This window comes from Mustela erminea, chromosome 8 (assembly GCF_009829155.1).
Source record: "Mustela erminea isolate mMusErm1 chromosome 8, mMusErm1.Pri, whole genome shotgun sequence".
Taxonomy (NCBI): domain Eukaryota; kingdom Metazoa; phylum Chordata; class Mammalia; order Carnivora; family Mustelidae; genus Mustela; species Mustela erminea.
The window spans coordinates 64,184,154-64,210,370 of record NC_045621.1 but is presented as its reverse complement, the minus strand read 5'-3'; the positions used below and the strand labels follow the sequence as shown (position 1 = coordinate 64,210,370).

General features: G+C 44.2%; 1 protein-coding gene across 3 annotated transcripts in view; it reads left to right on the top strand.

Moving 5' to 3' along the window:
- STK39 (serine/threonine kinase 39) overlaps window positions 1-26,217 on the top strand; it is a 304,821-nt gene that overhangs the window by 71,262 nt on the left and 207,342 nt on the right. For all 3 annotated transcript variants that reach the window (XM_032355850.1, XM_032355849.1, XM_032355851.1), the window contains 3 exons: window positions 3,500-3,608; window positions 6,702-6,843; window positions 8,046-8,101. In XM_032355850.1, coding sequence (XP_032211741.1) covers window positions 3,500-3,608; window positions 6,702-6,843; window positions 8,046-8,101 — 307 coding nt within the window. The remainder of the gene's footprint in view (window positions 1-3,499; window positions 3,609-6,701; window positions 6,844-8,045; window positions 8,102-26,217) is intronic.

The window sequence follows — 26,217 nt, the reverse complement described above, 5'->3', positions numbered from 1 at the left end:
CGGGGCACCTGGGTGGCTCAGTGGGTTTAAACCTCTGCTTTTGGCTTGGGTCGTGATCTCAGGGTCTTGGGATTGAGCCCCACATCGGGCTCTCTGCTCCGCGGGGAGCCTGCTTCCTCCTCTCTCTTTGCCTGCCTCTCTGCCTACTTGTGATCTCTGTCTATCAAATAAATAAATAAAATCTTAAAAAAAAAAAAAGAAAAGAGAAAGAAAAATTCCGTAGATCCGGTGGCTTATAAACAGCAGAAATGTATTTCTTACAGTTCTGGAGGCCGGAAGTCCAAAATCAGAATGCTGGCATGGTCTGGTGGGGGTCTTCTTCCGGCATAGACTTCTCTGTGCTTCTTCGTGTGGCAGAAAGAGCAAGCTCATTCCTTGGGATCTCCTTTATAATGGCACAAATCTCATTCATGAGGGCTCCATCATTAAGACCCAGTCACCTCTCAAAGGCCCCATTTCCTCATACCATCAGCTTACAGAATTTGCAGGGGGCACGAACATTCAGACCACAGTGGAGATATAAATATATACAGTAAAAATTTGCATTCTCTCTAAGACTGCTAAACAAAAGGCTTATATGTAAACTGAAGTAAAGGTTAGATAGGCAGGTAGAACACCTCGTTCTTTCTTCTTTAAGTGTATTTCTACACTGTTTGTGAAAATGCTATTTATCATGGGGGATCAGTGATTGCACAGGTCATACGCTGAGGCAGAGTGGCTGGGCTCTCTCCCTAAGGTAGGTTCCATCTTGGCTTTAAGCATTAGAGGCTCTACTGCATGGAGAGGCTTGTGCAGGAAATTAGATCGTGTAGAACTAGGGGCATGGACCCCCTGCCCAGGCAGTGAAGAGGGACAGTGAGGGTGCACGGAAGGAGAATGTGGGTTAAGGGTGGTCAGACCTATGCAAGTCTGGCCTGAGGTTTCCCACCTCTTTTTCCATCTGCTCTTATGTTGCTCCTTGGGCTATATTAGAAGGGGCAGCATCTATGCCCCCCACCTCCTTTTTAAAAAAGATTTTATTTATTTATTTTAAAGAGAGAGAGAGAGAGAGTGTGTGTGAGTCTGAGCAGGGGGAGGGTCAGAGGGAGAGGCATACTCCCCACTGAGCAGGGAACCTGACTCGGGGCTCAGTCCCAGAGTCCTGAGATCATGACCTGAGCTGAAGGCAGACACTTAACTGACTGAGCCTCCCAGGTGCCCCTGTATCCCTCTCCCCTTTTTTCATTTAAATCCTCAGGACCTGTAAATGTCCAGCTAGTACCTCTTTGACTCCAAATTTCAAAGTATTAGAATTTGATAAGTTGTATCCACAGGTTACTTAAAGAGTTTCTTCCTAGGTTAATTAAAATAGTTTTTTTTTTTTTCTCTCTCTCCCTGCCTCTATCCGTCTCCCCCTGTTCTTCCTTTTCCCCTCTCTCCCCGGACCCTGCACACCAGTGCTCCCACACATACATGTGTGTACCCTCCCCCCTACCACCAACACACACACACACACACACACACACACACACACACACACACACACACACACAGTTTGCCCACTGCATTGTTGGAGACCTGATACTCTGGGTAGAAAGTGATACCGGCCATCTACACGGAAAGCACATGAAAACCTGTTTTTCCAGACTCTGCCCCAATTTTGCTTCCGTGCAGAAGAATTTCCTTTCATATAGGCATTGATTATTCATTGGTTACTTATTGTTCATTTTGATTAATGATTTAACAGTTTGGAGTTAGAAAGCTAGACAAGCATTCATTTGCATCGGATGTAAAATGGCGGGAAGGCAGAGCACGCATACTTTCAGGAAACATTGTCTTTTCTGTGAGCGAGGGGGGCATCTGTATAGAGAGGCCCCTAACTAATGCTTCAGGCCTCCCAAGTGAACCGTCCGTCCCCACAGTGAGCAGCTGGTCATGACTTCGGCTAGGACTGGTCTGAGCATTGTTCCATTTCTCCTTCAGAGGCGTCTTGTGGTATCAAAACCTAACACCAGAAACAGATGGAAACTGGCCCTTAGGTTTCAGCTCTTGTTCAAAGGATAGGAGTAGCTGAGTTGAAGTGTGTCAGACTGAGAAAACCTGTAATTAGTTAAATTAGGGAAATGATGAAGGGAAAGTGTTGCTATATAATGAAGATGGAAAACTTAGCGATTCTCTTCTCTATTTGTCCTTGGTAAAAGACACTTGTAACACATATACAAACCTTAGTACATATGTTTATATACGTCATGGTATTTTGGCCAAGTTATCTGACATCTAGGGTCTTGGCTATTTGAGTATCAGGTAGGACTGGATATGCAAAGATCGCAGCTCCAGTTGGAATATTCTGGCCAGGAAATTAGATGTGAATTCAAAGTTAACTAGATGCTCATTATTGAAAATATCTGTAAGATGCATAAATACTTTTCTTTCATCATAAATACATAATAGCATAAATAAGGTTTCTTTGATGACATGTCGTTTTTTTGTGGCTTTTGGACAGTACCTTGAAAGCCAGTTATGCTGGTCTGGTGCCTTTGATTGAGGGTTAGCATTTGACTGAAGCTTTATAGGAGAAATCTGGCAATAACTTAAAATGGCACATCAAAACCAAGGGGAACTTGAGTATCTCAGGAAAATGTGGTTTATTGAAGTAGCCTATTTGTGTGATTTCAGAACTTTATTGTTTTATGTCTCTGTATGAAAGTTTATTTCTCTTTAGTAGTAGTGTTTCCTGCACTGTGACAAATGAAGCATTATTTAACTGCATTGCTAATATGGATTCAACTATGACAATTTATCTTCTACAGGACTTCTCAGAGCCTTTGACAGTACCAATATTCCCTGTGACCGTTTTAGAGGGGGATGTAGGACTTGACATTTCCCAAGCTTCTCACTTTGCAGGTCTCCTTCCCTTTTTTTTTTTCTTGATGGACTATCAACCATGAAATGCACTTTAGAAAATTATGCTCTAGATTTTCATATGTATTTGCTCATTTGCAACATCACAGAAGTCCTGAGAGATAGAAATAGTTTTGGATGAGGGAGGAGCTAAGGCCCACAGGAGTTGAGGCTGACTGTGGGACCCAGTCCTTAAGGACTCACTGGGTCTTGTCTCTCTCCATCGAGGCATTCAGTGCAGGTAGAAGGTACTCAGTCCTATGTGGCAGGGCTCTCTGCTACATAGTTGGGGGTGATCTAGGTGATAGGCCCTTCGGAACTTTTTCTGTCCTGTTCTGCAGGTCCACAGTGGCTCTCTGGTTTCTCAGTCCACAGGGTTCTATGATCTCCTATGGAGGCCTGTCTCAATTCCAGCACATTGATGATGAGGGTGAATTCGTTAGTTCTCATGTAACTTTGTTGAGCTAAAGGGTTAGGCAGCTCCCCAGGTATGCTTTTAAGTAGAAAAGGTGCCCAGGTTCTCAGGTGTGGTTTCCCTTCTCTTTCTTTTCCTGATTTTTACCCCATGGTACTATGTCATGTTTTTTGCTTTTTTGTTTTTTTGTTTTTTTTTTTATAGAAAGAAATTCAAGCCATGAGTCAGTGCAGCCATCCCAATGTAGTGACCTATTACACCTCTTTTGTGGTAAAAGATGAACTTTGGCTGGTCATGAAATTACTAAGTGGAGGTAAGTAGGTTTTGTTATTTGCTTGTTCTTGTTCTTTTTTTCCTTTTGTGCGAGCTAGCCTATTGAATAAGACCTTAAATTTGGTCCCCTCCCTTTTGTATTTAAAAAGATTTGCTTGTTTATCATTTACCTAGAGAATAAAGCCCAGATTTCACTGCCTCAACTCTCTGTGCCCTTTTACACCTGGACTCCGTAGTGTGGGGTGGTGGGGCTCCCTACGCGCATTCTGTGGCCACCATTTCCCCACCTCAGGGGCACGGCTCCGCGGACCTAGATGTCTGTCCTTCCTTCCCCAGGGGCTGAAGTCTGAAGGGGTCACGTGCTCTCTGCAGCCTCCCCACTCTCTTCAGAAATGTTAACCAGTTCTTCCTCTTTAAATTCTTTTTTTAATATCATTCAAGTCCTTACCACATTGCAGTGTAATGAATTCTTCTGGTGCCGTTCATTCCAAGTCTGTGATGAGGGAACCGTTCTAGAGCTGGGCTCTCCAGTTTCTACCAGGCACGTGGGGTCCTCGAATCCTTGATGCGGGGCTGGTGTTCCTGAGGCACCGATTTTCTATTCCGTTTTAATCAGCTTCCATTTAAATAACTGCAGATGACCCGTGGCTGCGGTGTTGGACGGTGCTGATGTAGGACTGGCGGGGGGAGCTCGAGTTCTCCTGTGCTTCTCAGTTCCTGAACCCGGCACCCAGTGGGGGCTCATAAATACTGCTTCAGTTGAAATGGAGAAGAACTTTCCGCATGCTAACTTACTGACTGGTGGTGTTCTTCCGAAGTGGTACCATTTCCATCCTATATCTGCCTTTGAAAAGGCAGAGGAACTTTCCTTCTGGCCTCAGGTCACTGAAGTTATGAAAGCCACTGACAATTTACCTTACAAGGCGCTTCAACAGTCCCATATTTTTTCTTTTAATCTTTTAACCTCACTATTTGATAGAGAATGGTAATGAGAACCATCAACTTTCTTGAACACTTCCTCTCTGGCTAGATCCAACTCAAGGCCATTTACCTACCTTGTTTCATTGAATCTGGACAGCATCCTTGAATGGCAGATGTACCATCCCAGCCTTTCAGAAAGTTCCCCAAAGCTGAGGAGAGTTAGGCAGCTCGCCCAAGGTCACCTACATAGGAGTTGTTAGCACTGGAAAGAAGTGGTGCTGGGTCCTGTTGACTTAAAAGCTATGCGATGCTGCAAGAATTATCACCTTCATTTTACTGACACGGAAATGGAAGTTTAGAGAGCCCAAGTGGTTTTCTTTGTAACACCCAGGAAACCCCCACCTCTCACTCCTTCTGCATCTTTCCCAGACATGAAGTATGGTTTAGGAGCAGAGGAGAATGTTCTGCAGTGCCTGGATGAAGCCCAGACTGGTACTGCAGACTTTATATTGTAGAGCCCATTTTAATCTGCAGACCTAGTTCCAGGGAAGGCTGACTGGGGTGGGGAGGGGGCATCTTATTATTATTATTATTTTTAATTAAAAAAAAACCTCTTGGATCCAGCAGAGGCCCAGAACCAAGCAGACAAAAATGCTGTAATTGCCTTGGGTCTGCTAGTGCAGGTCTCCACAGGGAGCCTGGGAGAGTGGCTTCCGGGTCTGTTCCCAGTCTCGTCAATCCTATTAGTCATTGTTTCCTTGAGTGCCTACTTTGGTTTTTAATTAAACATGAAAAGAAAGAAATGAGGGGAAAAAAGGAAAAGGCTGCCAGTTGGAGCCAGACTGTGGTGTCTTGAGTGTCCGGACTGCCCCTGGGGTCCGTGAGGCCCCTGTTTTAGTAGGAAGATGACTTTCACTGAGCCTCTTCTTGCGGGGTAACAGCCCCCCACCCCCACTCGGTGGAGACCGAGAAGTTCTGATGACCAGGGACTGTGGGCATCCTCAAGCTGAGGATTTTACTTCCTGTGTTTGTTTTGATCCCAATTAACCTTTTATAAGCTTGAAGATATCCCCTAACCCCTTGACTGAGGACTTGAAAGAAAATGTCATTGTCTTTTTAAAAGAATCCAATTCAGTCAGTCTCCCCGGGCTGTAGGTAAGAAGAACAGGTTTTAAACGGGTTCCCACAGGTCCCAGAGACCTGGGCAAATTTGGACTCTTGCTCATTTTTCTTTCAGCAGGCCAGGAACATATATACACCTGGTAGGGTATATCCTCACGAGATAAAAATGAAACATTTTTTGGAAGTCTTGTTTTCTAGATTATTAACACATTTTAGGATCAATGAATAAGTAGATGCTTCTCTGAGGGGGAATATGCATTTGTTTTCTTTTACAATATTTTATCACATTAAATCTCTTCATGAGGAGCAGGCAGCTAGTCTAGTGTAGTAATACCCGATGGGGAAACTCAATTCTCTCAGTTAATCATAGGGAGCCTGCAGCCAGATTCAGGTCCTGAGGTAAGCCATTTGTTAACTCTTCAGAAATGTTGAACCCCCAGGTAATGATGGCTTTTAAAATGACCAGGAGGTTTGGAATATTAATTCATATGTGTTGAAACATGAACTCACAGTGCCAAGGATACTAATTTGTTTATGGTAAGAAAGTACTGTGTATTTATTTCATGAGGAAAGTCAGCCCATTAGCCATCAAGTAAATGAAAATGAAGATTGCCTAGAGTCACGGAAGGGAAACTCCTGGTTATAAGACGGGGTCCAGCGGCAACATACTTTTCCCCCCTCCCCTCCCACCTGTGTTCTAGATGTCGAGGAAGATCGGAACTTCTCCCTCTTGTTAGTTCATGGCTGTTTGCTCCCTCGGCCTTTTCCTCCTTTGTTTTTTACTTCAAAGATTTCGAACCCCATTTTGAGCCTGTCACCAGTTGTGTGTATGTGTAGGAGAAAGGAATTACCCTGAGATGACCCTGAATAGTCTTGTGGCTCCTAACCCAGAATTCTTCTCACGTCGGAAATGTTCTCGCAGACTTGGATATAGGGTTTCTGGTCTGGGGCCATCATGCAGCTGTATGCTTTGGGGGGAGTTGTGTGAAATTAAACATTGTGACACTTCCACTTAATTTTCTGAATAGTGGAACCCAATTTAGAAAGCTAACGAAGATGCTTACACAAAGTTTTCACTTCTTCTGTCTAGGCTCCATGTTGGATATCATAAAATACATCGTCAACAGAGGGGAGCATAAGAATGGAGTTCTGGAAGAGGCAATAATAGCAACAATTCTTAAAGAGGTTTTGGAAGGCTTAGACTATCTACACAGAAATGGTCAGATTCACAGGTAGGATTTCTGCAAAGATATTTAAATTCAGCCATTTATATCTTTCGCTCTAGCTTGTAAAGGATATTAAGGAAACACGTATTACAGGTAGGTATCAACATTATTTCCAAGTTATGCCGAATAGATGTGGAAAAAGTACTGAAGAAAGAAGCCGGTGAATACATTTTGATAAAATATATTAGTATCCTCAGGATTGGCTTATCTGCTCTCACTGAAATAGAAGCAGAACATAAAAAGTACCGAGTGAACTCATTAAAAAAAATCAGTTAACATGCTCTTCTTGAAGTAGGATCAATTGAACAGGATAGCATCTCTGCCTTTCTAATGTAGGCAGAACTGTTCCAGACATTGTAATATGTTCATTACTTTTGGCATGGTGGTGTGAAGAAAGGAGAGGGAACTAATTTCATCTTCTTTTGTGCCATGAAATGCTAATTTTTTTCAATAGCCAAACAGCCAAGAATGTGAGTGTTTGATGTTTCAAAAGGGTTCCTGTTACTTGGGCCCTTAGGAATAGCTGAGTAAATAACCATTTATTGGTAACACTGACATTGTAGTTCTTCTGCCTTGAGCACTATGTGGCTTATATGTTTAAGGATATCCGCCATGTGTTTCAGTAGTTAGAAAAAAAAATCACCTTAGATATCAAACTTGTCAATTGTCATTTTTCTTTTGAAGTGTTAAGACTTTTGTATGGTAAAGAAATATAGAATATTGTAATTAGCAATTTATAATGAGTATCTCCCCAAAGGAGAGACTGATCCAATCCATTGCTTAAGAAGCTAGTGGGATTAATTTGGAATTGCACCACAGACATATTTGAGTGGAAGTAGAACAGCTTTACCTAGAATTATCAGCTTTTATTCTCTATAAAATGATAGCATGGTGAGTTAATGGGCGATCTCTAACTCTGTAACATAAAGAATGTACTCACTAGTGATTTAATTCAATTTGGATAATGATTCCTATAAAATATTTGTTACTAAAATCCTTACCATCTCCCAGGAGCAAAGTATAAAATCACGATTTATCCTTGTTACTCCAAAAATCTGTGATATAATTTTAATATTTATAAAATGTTAATTATGTTAAACAGCTACATTATATGATATGTTTTTAACTATCTCTGAATGAATTAATGCAATATAATGTCTGTGTTCCATAATTCATTCTCCTTTTTTTTTTTTTTTTCCTTCTAACAGGGATTTGAAAGCCGGTAATATTCTTCTGGGTGAGGATGGCTCGGTACAAATAGCAGGTAAAGCTGATATAAATAAAAATTCTTCTGACAGAAATATTACAGTTTCAAGGAATATCATTATTATCATTTCAAAGAATATCATTCATTATCATTCCAAATAAATAATGAGTGAATGAATAAATGAACGAATGAATAAATGCCTGTAATCTATTTTAAGAATGCATCTGGGGGCGCCTGGGTGGCTCAGTGGGTTAAATCCTCTGCCTTCAGCTCAGGTCATGATCTCAGGGTTCTGGGATCGAGCCCCGCATTGGGCTCTCTGCTCAGCAGGGAGCCTGCTTCCCCTCTCTCTCTCTGCCTGCCTCTCTGCCTACTTGTGATCTCTGTCAAATAAATAAATAAAATCATTAAAAAAAAAAAAAAAGAATGTATCTGGGCTGCCCTGTTCAAGAATGTTTGGGTCTGGGGCAGAACATTTTTTCCAATTATTATTATTTTTTTAAGAGTTATTGATTTATTTTAGAGAGAGAGAGAGAGAGAGTGGGGGAGGGGCAGAGGGAAAGGAGAGAGAAACTCAAGAGGACTCCCCACTGAGTGTGGAGCCCACTATGTGGGACTCAATCTCATGATGCGGAGATCATGACTTGAGCTAAAACCAAGAGTTGGACACTTTACCAACTGAGCCACCCAGGTACCCCTCCTTTTTTCTCCCTATTATTTTGATAAATTTTGGCTAGATCATCCAATAAACAGCTATTTTAGAACATGGCCTTTTGATAAAGACAATTTTACTCTCAGTTGTATTTTTTCTACCTTTCACGTTAAATAAAGGTGATATTTATATGACTGCAAGAAAAGCACTTTTGAGAGTTTTTCTGACAAGTTCGAAAGTTAAAACACTGCACCTTCTATTAGTTTAAGCCCTCCGATTTCTGAAGAGGTGCCTGGAAGCATTGGGAGCCCTTAAAGCTTATGGGTCATTCTGGTCCTGCACCTGCACGTGCATGGCTGTCCTCGGCAGTCGGCGTGCAGGTGCGGTGTGTGTCTGTAGAGTGAACGCACTAGACAGGTAGCCTCTGTGTGCAGACCTTCTCATTGTGTTGTTGTGCCGAGAGTAACTGCAAAGGCCTGGGATAACCTGTAGCCGTATCTGTATCCACTCTTGTTTCCCTCATGTCCAGGTGGGCTTGCCTCCACCATCCTCTCGGCCATCTCTGCTTTTTGCATTTTCGACGGCACAGTCCTTCCTTGGCCTGCACTGTGCCCGTCATTGCAGGGCGTTGAGCCCTCTGGCTTCCAGGCGCTGAATGTTTCTAGCAACACGTCCTAGCAGCGTCCTTGGCATGACTCCCTCACGTGGCCTGTGTTGTTGAAGAGCACGAAGCTCGCCCCAGGCTTTCATCAGCCTGGTCTGCTGCTCTCTGAGTTGGAGCTGGAAGAGTCTCTCTTCCAGGATTTAGGGTTTAGGGCTTTTGCCCATCAAGTTCTTAGAGCAGAGTTGATCACAGTCCTTGGGTCTAGTCTTATTTCTAGACAAATGCAAGGATCTGGGGTATTATTAGAAATGCGAGAGCTGGGACGCCTGGGTGGCTCAGTTGGTTGGACGACTGCCTTCGGCTCAGGTCATGATCCCGGAATCCCGGGATCGAGTCCCGCATCAGGCGCCCAGCTCCATGGGGAGTCTGCTTCTCCCTCTGACTTTCTCCTCACTCATGCTCTTTCTCACTGTCTCTCTCTCAAATAAATAAATTAAAAAAAAAAGATTAAAAAAAAATGCGAGAGCTCAGCAGAAAACAAACACACCCCCAGCACAAAGGATAAGCCTTGAGTCATCTCTTTGATTCATTGTTTGTCCCTCTCTAGATGCCAGAGAACCTGTCAGGTGATGCCTGGCCCGTAGGACAGGCAGAGAGCTGACCTTGGGCTCTGTATTGAGTTGGGTACATTCAAGGGGACTTTTATTGACTTCCCTTTAAAGGAGAGAAAGATATTTTAAAGACATAAAAGGAAAACGGGAGGGTTTGTTTCAAATCAAATGTTTCTTCCCTGGAAAACTAATAATGAAAGTGTTATCCTTTATTTTTCCTCTCTTTGAAAAGATACATTGAGACAAATGCAGTCATTGGCTTGAGACCACTATGGAGACACTATGTATCAGTTAAACACAAGGCCTTGGAATCAAACAGGCCTGGTTTCAGAGCCACTGAGCAGTGTGGGAGGTGGTTGTGTCTGTAAGCCTCAGTTTCCCCATCTGTGAGAGGGCGACGATAATGCCTGTCATTTGAAAAGGCACACATATCCTTTGAATTGAAACTTAAGATTCAGGGTCCTGTAAGTGCTGTGTGTTCCTGGGAGTTGCAGAGTGTTCTAGATGGAGGAGAAGCCAACTTGCCATCAGGAGGTATTTCTATGTAGGCATTTTTGTTAAATTATCTAAGGCTCCTTCAGAAGAAAGGAACTTATTGATCTTCAGGACTCTAGAGAATTGGTGTGAATTTTTAATTTTAAAGAAATAGACATATATATACTTAACTCTGTATTTTAAATTGTGTATTGTCTATTTTATGGAGGGTTTTCCAAATTGCGTAAGCTTCATGTCCTATGAAACAACTGCTGATATGTTTGTTACAGTAAGTAAATAAATGTGAGAGATGTTTGGTACATCCAAAAATGTGCAAGAGGCAGAGATATATGTTATAAACTTATTTATGGGAGCTCTGTTTGTGAATGCAATAGCTTAGAGACAATGTAGGTGTCCCAGTTAAACATGGTAGATGGCCTCTTTGTGTGATGGGAGAGCCACCTGCTATAATGGAGAATGAAAAACCCGGTATACACTGAAGTGAAGAAAAAAAATGTCCAGGCTACATGCTTAAGTGAATACAACAAGGTGATATAGAATGCATATAGCATGTCACCTCTGGTGAAAGAAATGGGGAGAAATAACTCTCTATATTTATACAAAGAAACATTAGAAGGATAACAGGGAGGGGGACTGTGTAGTATGTGCCCTTTACAGCAGTTTTGAATTTTGAATTGTGTAAAAGTATGACCTGGGGGAAAAAAATGACAGGAAATGACTAAATAAATTTCATGAACTGCCAATTAGTCGAAGTCATTTTTCAATCTTTTAATGTAATGTTTTTCGCATGTAGCCTAAAGAATGACAGAGTCAGAAGAACTCATGTACAGTACAGCCATAGCCTGACATCAGTAATAATCACTGATTCGTGTATCTTCCCCCTCTCTACTCTGGTGGCTTTTATTACTAACACTAAATTGTGTTCTTCAGTCATTTAAGTTAGTGACTTATATATACATATACCTTTTCTTTTCTTTGTTTTTTTTTTTTTTTAAAAGATTTCATTTGTTTGACACAGAGAGAGAGAGAGATAGAGAGCATGAGAAGGGGAACAGCAGGCAGAAGGAGAAGCAGACTCCCTGCCAAGCAGCGAGCCTGATGCAGGACTTGATTCCAGGACCATGACCTGAGCTGAAGGCAGATGCTTAACCGACTGAGCCACCCAGGCGCCCCAACATATCTTGTTCTTACTCTAAGGAGTCACCCTTACCCCACAGGCTAGGAGCATTTAGAAGAAAAAAAAAATGCTTCAGCTAAACAAGTGACAACTGAAAACATTTGCAGACAAAAGCTTTAAGCTCTCCTACCTCCGAGTGCTCAAGTTCAGGGTGCGAGGTCTCGGATGAACTGGCATGGTGGAAATTCCCAGGGCATCAGTCAAGCTCTGTGACCTTGGTCAGTCTACTCAGCTTCTTCTTTCTTTCTTTTTTTTAAATTTTTTTTTTTTTTAAGATTTTTATTTATTATTTGACAGAGATCACAAGTAGGCAGAGAGGCAGGCAGAGAGAGAGGAGGAAGCAGGCTCCTTGCTGAGCAGAGAGCCCAATGTGGGGCTTGATCCTAGGACCCTGGGACCATGACCTGAGCCAAAGACAGAGGCTTTAACCCACTGAGCTACCCAGGTGCCCCAGGCTACTCAGCTTCTGCTTCTTTTTTTTTTTTTAATAAAGATTTTATTTATTTATTTGACAGAGAGAGATCACAAGTAGGCAGAGAGGTAGGCAGAGAGAGAGAGAGGAGGAAGCAGGCTCCCCGCTGAGCAGAGAGCCTGATGCGGGACTCGATCCCAGGACCCTGAGATCATGACCCGAGCCCAAGGCAGCGGCTTAACCCACTGAGCCACCCAGGCGCACGATACTCAGCTTCTTTAAGACTCCGTTTCCTTAAAGAGGGATACAGATATCATTCCCATCATCTCTTTTTGTGAAATTGAACATGGCTCTTCCCATCCAAGGTGGTAACAGTTGGTGGGGCGTGGGGGGGGGGACGGCGCATGGTAGGCCCACAACAGCTGCTGTGGTACTTGTGTTACTCTCCTTACTATCCCTGCCATGACTGCTTTCTCTGAGACTGACCCTATCCTGCACTGCCAGCAGATCACAAGTACTTCAATTTAGTCTTGCAAAGGGTTCAGCTCTGAGGGGCTTTTATGAGTTATAAAAAGCTAATGCTTATTAATTATGGAACTTGGAAGTTAACTTGTCATTAATCTTGCTCTCAGCTAATAAGGAAGTACGAGTAATTTTCTCTCTCTGTTGATGAAATGATCATTGCTCACCAAGAGGGTCAGAATAGCAGTGAACTGCCTTTGAAATGGGAAGGCCGGTCAACCCTTGCCTTATTCTGCCACTTGGGCCTTTGCCAGTGACTTCATCTATTACTCGTGTCAGATTAAGGACGTGAGCTCTTTCTCTGGGCCTTCTGTAGCACACTGGCCTTTTCTTTTTCTCTGCTGGCATCCCCTGAAAAAGGATTTCCTGATTGTTACTCCCTGTTGTGGGCCTTGGGTTCCTTCTCACCGACGGTGTGGTGCTGAGTGGCAGCTGTAGGCGCTCGCACCGCAGGGGCTGCTGGGTTCAGAAGGGCAAGTGTGGGAAATCCAGCACCTGGGCTGTGGTGAGGTTTAGATGAGTCTGTGTGTGAAGTGCTGGTGCCTGGTGCCTAGTGGAGACCTTGTGTGCCACCATTCTGGGCTCTTCCTGGCACCCCTTCTGTGTGTGTGACTTCCTGTGTGGGCCATGCCATGAACTGAAATGACTGCTTCCCAGATATATAATGATGGGCTAACAGGCATTTATTTATTTATTCATTTATTTATTTATTTTTGAGACAGAGAGAGAGAGAGAGAGAGAGAGAGAGTAAGCAATTGCGAATGGTGGGGGAGGGACCGAGAGAGAGAGAGAGAGGGAGAGAGAGAGCATCCAGCACGGAGCCCGACATGGGGCTGAATCTCATGACCCTGAGATCAGGAACTGAGCTGAAATCAAAGGTTGGTCACTGAACAGACTGAGAAACCCAGGCCCCCCCTAAGTTAACAAATATTTAAATTGTATAGTTTCTACATCTCTGGGGCTCTGGCTTTCTAGAATTCATATTTAATTTTTCCATATTCTCTGACCTGAGCACGACATTGTATTCCTACGTTACTTAAAATTATTGTTGTTATTATTATTATTATTCTTATTCTTGGTTTTAACTATAAAATAAGGTTATTGCTTTAAGAAAACATACGTAATGCTTCCTTGGAACAGACAGATGATGCTGCTATCCCTGTTTTCTAGGAGTTTGACTCTCTTGGCCAGACAGTTGGTTACTGCCTGAACAAAAACGGGGACCATGAGTCTTTGGGTCTTTTGCTGCCGTCTTAGTCTGCTGGGTGAAGTAGGGGAGGTGTGTGGGAGAGCTGAAAACTACGTATTAAATTTGGGTAGATGATACATTGCTTTTGTTCAGGCTATTTGTGCCCTTTCTCTTTATATCTTCATGTACTTTTTAGGCCCTATTTTTTGAAAAAATTTAAGCGGGGGATAAGTTTGCATTTATTTCTTTGTAATATTTGTTTATCTTGGGAATATTATTATGAGCATTGTTTTTCAAAAGAGTATTTGTGCTGCTTTAATAGAAAACACAATAATTTTTATTTAAATCACTCAACCATTTATATATTTCCTTTCTCATAACTTTTTGTTGGAAAAGGGCAAAATTAAAGGGGTGTCTGGGTGGCTCAGTCAGTTAAGCATCTGCTTTCAGCTCAGGGGCCTGGGATCGAGCCCCTTGTCAGGTTCTCTGCTCAGCGGGGATCCTGTTTCTTCCTCTCCCTCTGCCTGTGGCTCTGCCTGTTCGTGCGCGTGCGTGCACACGCTCTCTCTCTGTCAAAGAAATAAAATCTTAAAAAAAAAAAAAAAAGAAAAGAGGAAATTAAGATTCAGACCATGGTTCAGACCATGAGAAACTCTCATCTTATAGAGCTGACCAGTGTGGTGAGTAAGGCAAATATGCTTGGTTCTGTTTCTAAAAGTACAGATTCCATGGAAATTATATACATTTCCATTGGCTGGGGCTATAAAATCAGTAACTGTTTGTATCGAGTGCTTCCTGTGTTTCAGGCCCTCTTCTGTGTGCTGAGCACATTGTGATTCGTTCACCGCAGCCCTGTAAATGTGCCCATTTTGCAGAGGAGAAACTAAAGTATGGAGAGGGGAAGTAAGTCGCCCAGGCCACAAGTAGGCTTCAGATTCCGGGACCTGGCTGCAGAGCCTGTGACCCCATGTCTGGAATTTCTAGGAAGACAGCCCTAAATCTGTGTATAAGTGATCCCAGTTTTGGATGGAAGATGAGTAGCAGTCACTAGCTCTTCCACACCTCTGCATAGCGATTCCATTTGGAAGCCAGGGAACATATTCTGCACATTTTCCCTCCCTGCTCCTTCAATTTGGGACGTAAGACTCTGGTGAGGTTCTAGGGCATTGAAGAAGCTATCATCTTGGGTGTCATTTGGTATCAAATTAAGCAGAGTAGTGACACCACACTGGAAAAATTCAGGTTTCATGTAATCAATTAAAACTTGAGGCCTGCCTACTCAGAGTTTAAAAGAAAATGCTTTACTTCTTATATTTTCTGTGCTCAGAGAACCTGAATGTGTGACTTCCTGGTAATGAACTTGGACAGGTTGCCTTGGTTAATGTAAAGGTGTTTGCTACAGAACGTGATAGAAGGAGTGGCTATTTAAAAGTCATGCTCTTCCCACGGCCTAGCGTTTTATTTTCCAATCTGATGTTCTGTCATATTGTCAGGAAGAGCTTAGATCTTTGTCTGGCAAGTGACTAAGCCTGTTTGTCTGGAATTAATGAGAGGCACTATTCTAAGCAGAAATTCATATAAAACAGGTCACTTTGGGGTGGTCACTGCAAATATGTTTATCCTATAGTGACCGCTTTTAATATACTACTAAAATGTTGATTTCAGAACATTTGCTTTCTGAAGAACTTTCTAGAAGCATACCACTGCATTATGTCAGGTAGATCTTATGGTCATTTTCTTACTTTTGGCTTTTAACTGTGAGCCTGTGTGTGTGTGAATGTGAATTTCCATTCCTAGTTTTTCATAAAAAATTTGGTACTGAGCTAAGTCAGCTTAATACTTTAGAAGTCTAGAAAGTTATCATTACATCTATCTCAATGTATCTGAGACCATCCAAATGAAGCTTATGTATGCCTTAGGTTTTTTTTTTTTTTTTGCCTTAGGTTTTTTAGTGTCTAAGGCACATTGGTATAACTTTGGGTAGTGTCTCTGTTTTTTGGGAGGGAGATTATATCCTTAGTCAGCCTTTGAGTACATCTTGAACTTCAGTCTGCCTCCTGGACAATTATGACTAAAACTTCTGCCAGGAACACATGTAACTAGATTTAACTTGCTTCTAGTACTCTGGTGTTATTCTCAAGGAGCCAGAGGAAGGTGTGTGTGGTGGAGCTGTCCTTTTTTTTTTTTTTTTTTTTTTTTGGAGGCGGGGTAGAGTTTTTATTTTAAAGATTTTATTTATTTATTTGACACAGAGAGAGAGATCACAAGTAGGCAGAGAGGCAGACAGAAAGAGAGGGAGAAGCAGGCTCCCCAGGAGCAGAGAGCCCGATTCAGGGCTCGATCCCAGGACCCTGGGATCATGACCTGAGCCGAAGGCAGAGGCTTTAACCCACTGAGCCACCCAGGTGCCCCTTGGGTAGAGTTTTTATTCCTATAGCTGCTAGGTTCTTTTGTTTTCCTTCTGTGCTCTGGCTCTGGTGAAATGCATTTCAGTGGGGGTTGGGGGAATGGGGTGGAAGGAGTATTTTGCTAGGAGAGGCTGCTGCTTCAGGCAAGGTAAGATGGGCTCCCTGTGTACAAGGGAGGCAGCAGCCTCTGATCTGTATCAGAAAGGTCTGAAGGCCCCTGGGGCATCTGAATCAGGAAATGGCAATGTCATTGTATTTGTGGGTGCTTTGGCCTAGAGCAGGTCTCTGACATCAGACTGCTGTGGTTTCACTCCTTCTAGCCCTGTGACCAAGTTATTTTAGCACTCTGTGCCTCAGTTTCCATATCCAAACTGTGGAAAAACACTAGAGGGTTAAAGGAATTAACACACATTCCATTTTAGAATTAGGTAGCTCACATTGCTTTTGTATTGAAATGGGGGTGGGGTCCTTTAATTATTTAGGAAGTTGAAGATCATGGGGAATAACCTAGGGAGGCGAGGGTGTAGGCCCTCTCTCTCCCTTTTTCTGTACCTCATTGATTACCCCCATATCCCCAGGGTGAAAAACGTGCAATGCAGATCTGGCCATATAATTCCCTTGCATAAACTTTACAACTGTTGCTGGTGGAATAAGGCCCTTCATATGGCATATGAAGGCCCAGCCTATTTTTCCAGTTCCGTCCACCCGTGCTTTTCGGCTTCCTGCTGTAAGACAAGCTCTGTGTTAGGCAGCTACACATGAAATGATGAACACAGTCCAGGAAGAGCAAAGCAGTGCACATGAGTTAAGAACAGTGGCGTACTCCGAACATTGAGTACAAGAGCAAATGAAGATCTTGGGAGGGCATAAAGAGCTTTTTAGTGAACCAAAGCGTATGTTTTGACTTTCAGGAAGTTTATGATTATGTGAATTATGGTTTAATGAGTTATGCCAGAATTTTGATATATACTTTTTGTTTGATATATACTTGTTTAAGTAAATAGGGACAGCAGATTAATGGAGCTCCTGGAAATTTGGGATCTTGACAGATCACATGGTAACATTTGGTGCCATCCCCAGCACGAAGCAAGAATGCATTCAACTCTGGAAACCCAGTTTTCAACTCCATGTGTATATCATCAGCAAGACATACTCTAAGCAGCTTCCCATCCTTTAACAGCTGCTAGCAGTTGTTTAAGCAACAACTTAAGGAAGTCTTACTGGGTGGACACGATGGGGGGATCCCTTTGCTCTGCCCGTCCGCTGGAGTATTTCCCCAGCTGCGCACATTTAACTGCGTGGGGCACATGGTTGAGCTTTAAGGAGGAGAGTCTAGGAGGACATGGGTCCGATGGGGCTTGGTCTTCCTTCTTCCTTCCCTCTCTCCCCTTCTTTCCTTCCTCCTTCTCTTCCTTTCTTCCTTCCTGCCTTTAAGGGCCTGCAGTGTCATAATTAAATTTCATTTTATGTGTTCCCACCAGCTGTTGGGGTCTGGGAAAAACAGGAGTTGTTAGACGAAGAGCAGAGCAGTCCCACTCAGTTCTTTGCATGATCCTTTCTTCATCTATTTGGCTGCTTCCCAGGATCTGCATTTGTTATAGCAAAAAACGGCCCTTCCCTGGTGAAAAGGTGAACACCAGTTGTTTGGGTTTAATGCGCCTGAAGAGGTTGATTGGCAGATCTTTTTTTTAGGTTCTATTTATTTATTTGAGAGAGAGAGAGGGAGAGAGAGCACACAAGCAGGAGGAGGGGCAGAGGGAGGAACAAGCAGACTCCCCACTGAGCAGGGAGCCCCAATGCTAGACTTGATCCCAGGACCCCGAGATCATGACCTGAGCTGAAGGCAGACGCTTAACCAACTGAACCACCCAGGTGCTCTGGTTGACAGATCTTTACTGAGCTTCTGCTCAGTAAACAGGCCTAACCCCCTGGGCGGATACAGTGGTCAGCAACAGGGACACTGTATCTAGTGGCCTAAGTTTACAGTTCAGGTAAAACCTATTAAACAGCTAACTATGGAATTTAATTTAAAAAATTTTGTCAGTGGAGAGAAATGCATATGCCTGGGGAACCTAGGTTATAACAAACGCATGTAGTCTAGTGTAATAGATTGTCAGGGGAATAAATCTTAAATGTGCATGTAAATAGGACTGATTTGGGGAAAGGTGTTCTTGATCGGTAACATATTAGAAGTTACTACATATATCATACCATAGGTTAGAGATTGGTAGGAAATCTGAGGAGAGTTAACATGTACTTACACTCTCTGGAATATAAATTTAACACCTGAGTACGCAGGATACACTTGAAGGCACAGTAGCCAAGGACTCTCTAGCTTTCTGAGTCACTAACTTAGCCTAACTTAATCCTCAGCCAAGTCCTTTGCTGGCCGTGGTTTGTGTCACCTATAAAATGAGGTTCTTGGCCTCTCGAGTTTCCTTTTAACTCTTAAAGCTTGTATAATTTCAATACTGGAATGCTCTATTACCCCCATGCCCCCTAACAGAATGCCCTTCACACAGTGTTCCAGCTTCTTTTTTTTTTTTTTTTTTTAAGATTTTATTTATTATTTATTTGACACAGAGAAAGAGAGAGAGAGCGCACAAGTAGGCAGAGGGACAGGCAGAGAGAGGGGGAAGCAGGCTCCTAGCTGAGCAGAGAGCCCGATGTGGGGCTCGATCCCAGGACCCTGAGATACCTGAGCCAAAGGCAGAGGCTTAACCCACTGAGCCACCCAGGCGCCCCTTCCCGCTTCTTTTAATGGCCACTCTGTCCTTCCATGGCGTAGGCCAGGGATTGGTGTTCCCTGATCCTTCTCTTCCCCTCATACCTGTCCTGTCCAGTTTGTCAGCGGATCCTCTTGCTGACCATGTCTCATCACTTCCCCTGTCATCCTGGTCTTGGTCACCATCAGCTCCTGCCTGGGTTATTGAGGTGGTCTCCTAAGAGGTCCCCTTCCGTCATTGCCCCTCTCTTCTCTACATGGCAGCCAGACTGATGCCATTAAATGAAGTTGGCTTGTGTCACGCCCTTACACAAAGCCCTCCACTGCCTCCCCATCTCAGATTGAAGTCACAACTCTTGTGGCTCACCTGGCCTTGCAAGATCTGGCCCCTAACATGATCATGTTGACTTCATCTCTTCCTTCATCCTCTCCCTCACTCCATTCCAATCAAACTGGCCTCCTTGCCACGCTTGTCCCTGCCGCAGGGCCTTTGCACCAGCTGCCCCATCCAAATAGCCTTTCTGATACCTCCTTCAGATCTTAGCTTACATGCCACATCAGTGAGGCTTCCATTGCCGTTCTGTGGTAAATTGCAGACTCCTCTACCCTGGACTCCCTCTCTCCTGATCTCTCTTACTGGATACATCAGTGTACACCGCTTTCATGTTGTCGAGGTGGGGTCCTAGGCTAGCAGTATCACCAACACCTTGGGAACCTGATAAAAACACACCTTCTGTGCTTTTCCACCCCTGGAGCTGCTGAATCTGAAACTTGGGGAGGAGTGGAGCCCAGCAGGGCGTATGTAAAGAAGCCCTCAGGTGATTGCATTGCTTGCTGAAGTCTGGGCAGGGCTGCTGTGTGTTGCACATAGGAATTTTGCTTCCTGACGGTATTTACCTCTCCTTCCCGCTGCTGCCCCAGCTTAAAGGTCAGCTTCATGAAGGACGGGTTTTCTATAGTCCCAGTGTTTCAAACTGGAAATGTCACTTGGTAAGAGCTCAGTAAATAGTTGTCGAATTAATTAATGAAAATATGACTGTTTAGTACATATGGACTAAAAGAACTCTGAGCCACAGAGTTCAACAAGGTGATCCTCATACTTCAATGACTTGTCAGCATCAAGAGTCTTAAATGTGAGGTTTTCTTTATCGCGGATTTAAAAATCTGCAGATTCTTTGAAGATTGTGTTAGCACCAACTAATCCTTCTCCATACTTTGTGGAAATGATGTAAATTGTTGCTTTAAATACTTGTGGCTACTGGAGTTGTGCTATTTTAATCACCTCCCATAGGGACCATCGCTTGTAGAGAGTACAGATGGGTCATCCTGGTTTATTGAAAGCTTCTGATACTAGAGCTAGCTAAGTGGAGATTTGTATGAAAAAGACCACCTGCGGGTGTATGAATATTGCATTGGAAATTTAGACTTATTAATATTTGATTTAAGTTGCTTGTGCCCGTCTTTGCAAATATGGCTAGACTGGAGCCCTCCTTTGACTTCAGAGCATGTGCTGGGCTTGGGAAATGATACCTGTCAAATACGCTTACCTAGTGATCTCCTACCGCAGCTCTCCTAGTTCGGCAGAGTAGGTCTTAGAGATGGGGGTCACTGAGGACTGCTGAGTGATTGTGGATGGCTTTAGGGTCATTTTGAAGGTCGTAAAAGCCAATCATTCTCAGATCTCCTGGCTTCTCTCTCAGCCCTTGGCTCACTTCCTTACTACTGGGCTCCCCTCCCCCACCGCTACCCTTGCTCTTCACGCTGTGCCTTCGGACAGTTCGACCCCCCTAGGGCTCAATTTTTTTCAGCTGCAGAATAAGGAAGGTTGACAAGACTTTCTCTAGGACCTGCCTTACAACAAAGTGTCTGTGTGGCCCTTCATGAGCCTCAGTCACTAAAGAAATTCTCTATCCGGTTTGAGAGCGTTCAAATCAGGATGGTCTTGGGCATGGAGGGGAGAGTAAGGCAACTATCTATCCTGTGACTGCCTTTCCCAGAGCATCTTTACAGATATCCTGCCCTCACGGGGGCGCTAGGGAAGAATGGATTTGCGATTTGGGGATCTTCTGTGGTTTTCCTTTGTTCACCGTAATTACCACATTTGATAGAAAGCTGACTGCTAGTGAGTGAGTCTGCTAGTGAGTTCATGGTCATGCCTGTCTTTGGATGTGAGAAAGCAGGCTCTTGCCTGGCTCCTTTAGCACAGCTGGCCTGGGATTACCACTCCAGCCTTCCTGGACCCCTGCCTCTGCTGGTGCCCCACCAGGTATGGCCTCTGGCTCCACCTGTCACTGGAAATTCACCTGCTTTGGTGAAGGGCTGTGGCTCTGACATAGATGGGCAGATTATCTGTGGTTTGCTGTCATCTTAAGCGACTGTTCTCCTTCACGCTTTGGCTAATAGATTGCATTAGTCAACTGAACTGTGAACCAGATGTAAATTGACATCAGCCAACACTTAACCTTCTACCTTTTGGCCCTTTTAATCCTGTGTTGTCCTGAGTGTGAGAAGGGGGAGAATGAGGAATTAGGGAGTGAGTGGAAGCTTGTGTAGCCTCGGCTCTTTAACCAATAATTCCCCCAATGTTGAAATTTCTTGTTATTTGTTTATGGGGTCATGAATGAGATGTTGATGCCATGTACAAAGTATAAACAAATGGTTAAGAACTTCTTCTATATGGGTTAAAACATAGCACCCTCAAAGGAAACTTGTTGATGGCAGTTTTGAGAGTCTACCCACGGGGAGAGGCCAGTCGTGGGAAGGTTTGCCTCTTTGTGTTTCTTTTGTTTTGAAAGGTGAAAGTCTTAAGGGAATACAGATATGATGTCTTCCGATTTTTTCTTTTGTTATCAGAAAAGACTGTGGAATTGTCATTTTCTGATGTTTCAGAGAAGGTCAGGACTGCCTCTCCCTCCCTCATTCATAGTTGGGAACCGTCGGTTTTTCAGAGCAGCCGAGAAGTGACTCTGGGGCACAGCCACAGGAAATACGGTAGACTGGGTTTTCTGAGTGGAGGCCTGGGACCCCCTGTTGGGTTTGGGGGCTGCAGCCTAAAGAGCCAGAGAAGACCACTGAATACCATTTGCATACAAGAAGGAATAAATAGAGTTGAAAACCAGGAGTCTGTTTAGAGGAAAGGAAACTGGGTGGAGAGTGAAGGTTTCAGAGAACCCTTTTTGGTTCTGTCTGGTCCCTCCTGGCATGCCAGCCTTCCTCCTGAGCAGGACAGGTGGTATGTCCCAATCCATAATGAACTAGTGATTATGAAGAGTAGGTAAGGTGCCTACATATTTATCGTTTGCTGAAAAGATGAGCAGATTCAAGGTTATTGCTTGAATCATCTCTCACCCACACACAATTGCATATCAGAGGTTGAGAAAGGAATAGTGTTACCAACATTTGTGCTGAGAAGGATACCTACCGGAAGCCTGTCTTCTTAGTGCCCTGGCGCTCTCTGGAGCAGCCATTACTGATGGGACTGTTAGTATGGATGGTGATCATAAATTATCCTCATGTATTTTTTTTTTTTTTAAAGATTTTATTTATTCATTTGAGAGAGAGACAGTGAGAGAGAGAGCATGAGCGAGGAGAAGGTCAGAGGGAAAAGCAGACTCCCCATGGAGCTGGGAGCCCGATGCGGGACTCAATCCCGGGACTTCGGGATCATGACCTGAGCCGAAGGCAGTCGTCCAACCAACTGAGCCACCCAGGCGTCCCTATCTTCATGTATTTTAAAGAAACGATTTTGGGGGCACCTGGGTGGCTCAGTGGGTTAAAGCCTCTGCCTTTGGCTCAGGTCATGATCCCAGGGTCCTGGGATCGAGCCCCGCATGGAGCTCTCTGCTCAGCAGGATGCCTGCTTCCTCCTCTCTCTCTGCCTGCTGCTCTGCCTGCTTGTGATCTCTGTCTGTCAAATAAATAAATAAAAATATTTAAAAAAAAAAAAGAAAGAAAAGAAAAGATTTTGTATGAATGGGAGTGTGCCACGTGTGTGAATTTGTCCGGCTTGACATACCCTTGAGCATCACGGGGTCTTTTTTTTTTTTTTTTTTGTGGGACATGATTTAGGCTTCTAGTATTGCCCTTGTGCTTACTGGGTCATAAAATACATGAGCGCGCACGCATAAATACATTTTTCTTGCTGCTCTCTCTCCACTACTGGAGTTCTTTGCATCTAATGGGTGAGAGAGGAAAGCCATGGCGTTGGCCACACTTTGAGATCATGCAGTCACACCAAATCAGGCCATAGCAGCTGTGAGGAAGGCCATACCCTTGAGCAGTGCTTCTCCAACTTCCTTGTGTGTCCCATCAGCTAGGGTTTTGGCTACATGGCAGATGCTGACTCAGTGATACTGACGATCCTGGTCTGTGGACCCCACTTCTGAATAGCAAAAGTCAAAGATACTTCTTTCTCTCATTTTCTTAGAAATGTATTGTTCTGTTTCTGGAAGGTTTATGTAAGTGTAGCTCGAAACAGAAACTACTGGCAAAAAAAGTGAATTAAACTCTTCTTGTGGTGGCCTCCCCCCCACTCCCCGCCAGATGCCTGTGCATTTATTTGTTTTGATTTGTGCCCCTGGCATTAAAAGTCATGCTTAATACTAGAGCTGTTTAAAACTCCAGAATTGTACTGTGTGCTAAATTGTTTTCTTGCTGATTTTACCGAGTCCTTTGGGGGATTACAGTGCCTTTAGGCTCTGATGCAATGGTTAACCCTTAGTGGTCAGGAATCATGAATAAACATGGTGGGCCTGGGGAAAGGCCGGTGACTGCAGAGTTAAGAAGCCTTTGGGTATAAATGTCAGAGTGCTTGATGGGCAGGAGATTAAGCAATAAGGACATTTAATTATCTCACATAGCAGAAGTCTGGGGCATTTGGTTCCAGGGTTGGTGCAGAAGCCCAGCGATATCCCAGAGGTCATGTGGCTCAATCCTGCTTTCTGTTCTGCATCTCAGTATGTTGGCCAGAGCCTGTCCCCTTGGGCTGCTCACTCCCAGCATCTAATCCTCAGTGACAGTGCCCTCAACAGGCTGGGGCATGGGCAGTACGAGAGCCTTGTACGGTGGTTCTCCTATATAGGCAAAGGATTTCCATGCAAGAGCTTGCACTATACGCACCTTGGATCTTATGGGCCAGGACTAGGGCAGACCCTCAGATCCTTCATGGGTAAGAGGAACCAAATACCATGATGGGCTTAGAGCACAATTAATCCCCTGAGTCCTGGCAAACAAAATCAGGATTCTGACAGAGAAGAATGGATGGTTGTGGATGTTGGGTAGATAGCCAACAAGGACTGTTATTGAGAATTTACTATATACGTTTTGAGATCCCCATTTTATAGCTTGTGAAACCGTTGCTGGGAGCAGTTAAGTAAATGAAGAGGGAGTGTAGTTGGGATCACCAACAGGCCTGTTTGATTCCAGAGTGCCTCCTTGGGGTGGAAATGGTGCTCCTTGGTACTCACTGTGTCCTTCTTTGATGCTACTTCTCTTCCTCTTAGTTTCAGGGATTGTTGGTGGGAGACTCACTGGAAATGGTCAGGACCTCAGAGGACGCCTCTGAGTAGGGGCCTTGTATCCCACGCCAAGTGTGTCATCATTTGGCCTCTAAAGAATTTGGTTCCATTCATGGTGCTCTGAAACACCACTATCAGAATAGTGAGACAACTACTCCTGTGAGCAAGGTGGTGTTATTTCAGGAAGGGGACAAGCCCAGGGAGTGTTGGCAGCTACCGTCCGGGGTCTTGCCCCATCTTCACCTGGCCCCCTGGGATCCGGGCCCTGCTTCTTGCTCTGGGTTAGCTGTGTTCTGCTGAGCATGGCACAGGTACCCAGAGGGGTGTTGGACTGGAGGCGTCCCTCAGCCACCCCCAAGTCAGCGCTGCCTGAGATTGCAAGGGTTCTCAGCAGCCCCAAGGGGACCACCCTCCCCAGTTCCACTCAGTTCTGGCTCTCAGTGCCCGGAGAGCTGATGGCACTCTGAAGATGGCAGGGCTCCTGGAGAGGGAAAAGTCATTCCTATTTGATTTATAAACAAAAATGCAACAAACAGAAAAACTGGTGGAAAGGCATGTAAACATACATTAAAAAAATGAAATTGAGAAATAGCGATTTGGTCAGTTAGAGAGGCTAAAAACATTCTGCCAGAGCACGTGACCACCAGAGAGGCATCGCAGTTGGATGTGACCATGGGGGCAGCCCAATGACTTCCACAGACCGGATGGACTGCGGTGGCATTCTCCAGTTGCCTTGTCCAGGAGAGATTGTGACCCGAGAGGGCTGCGGTCAGACCTGGACTCAAGGAAGATGAATCTGGATGGAATATGCAGGATTGCAGTTGGAAGAGGGGTGCTTTTGATTCTGTAACTGCTAAAGCCTTTCCTAACCTGGTCTGTATAGTTTCCTTCCCTCGACCAAGAAAGCCAGCGGGGAAAGGGTGTCTAGGAGTTGCCAGCAAGCTGAGGACCACGCCTTTGGTTCTGAGGACCGGAGGCTGGACACATTAATGTCTTTCTTCCATTCTTGCTGTTGAGGCCATGTAATCTTGTCATTTAAATCAATATCCCATGTTCCCACCTTAGCTCTCACCAGAAGGCCAGGGTTGTGTCTAAATCAAAGTTCTAGAAGCCCCCTGGTGTCTAAACCCACAGGGTTAAAGTTTTGTTTTTGGGGTTTTTTTTTTTTTTAATATGTTCTGTACTTTATTTTATTTTTTTAGATTTTATTTATTTGTTTGACAGAGAGAGACACGATGAGAGAGGGAACACAAACAGGGGGAGTGGGAGAGGGAGAGGGAGAAGCAGGCTTCCTGGGGAGCAGGGAGCCTGATGCGGGGCTCCATCCCAGGACCCTGGGATCATGACCTGAGCCAAAGGCAGACACTTAAAGACGGAGCCAACCAGGCACCCCGGGCTAGGGGTTACTAGGTGAACATCCTGAGCTTCTGAAACTGTAAGTAGGGTGCTTTACCGCTGGCACTCCTTTTATAAAAGCAACACAGTAAGAACTCAGTACGGTGTTTAAAACAAAACAACTTTCTGTAGTCTACTCTGTTAAGAAAATACTTGCTTCTGTGAATCACCAGGTTTACACACTTCATAGCACTCACCAAAGCACATACCCTCCCCAATGTCCATAATCCCACCCCCTTCTCCCAAACCTGGTGATTCACAGACCTGTACCCCTGGGGATAGAGTATTATGCCTCCATCAGAAAGGATGAATACCCAACTTTTGTAGCAACATGGACGGGACTGGAAGAGATTATGCTGAGTGAAATAAGTCAAGCAGAGAGAGTCAATTATCATATGGTTTCACTTACTTGTGGAGCATAACAAATAGCATGGAGGACATGGGGACTTAGAGTGGAGAAGGGAGTT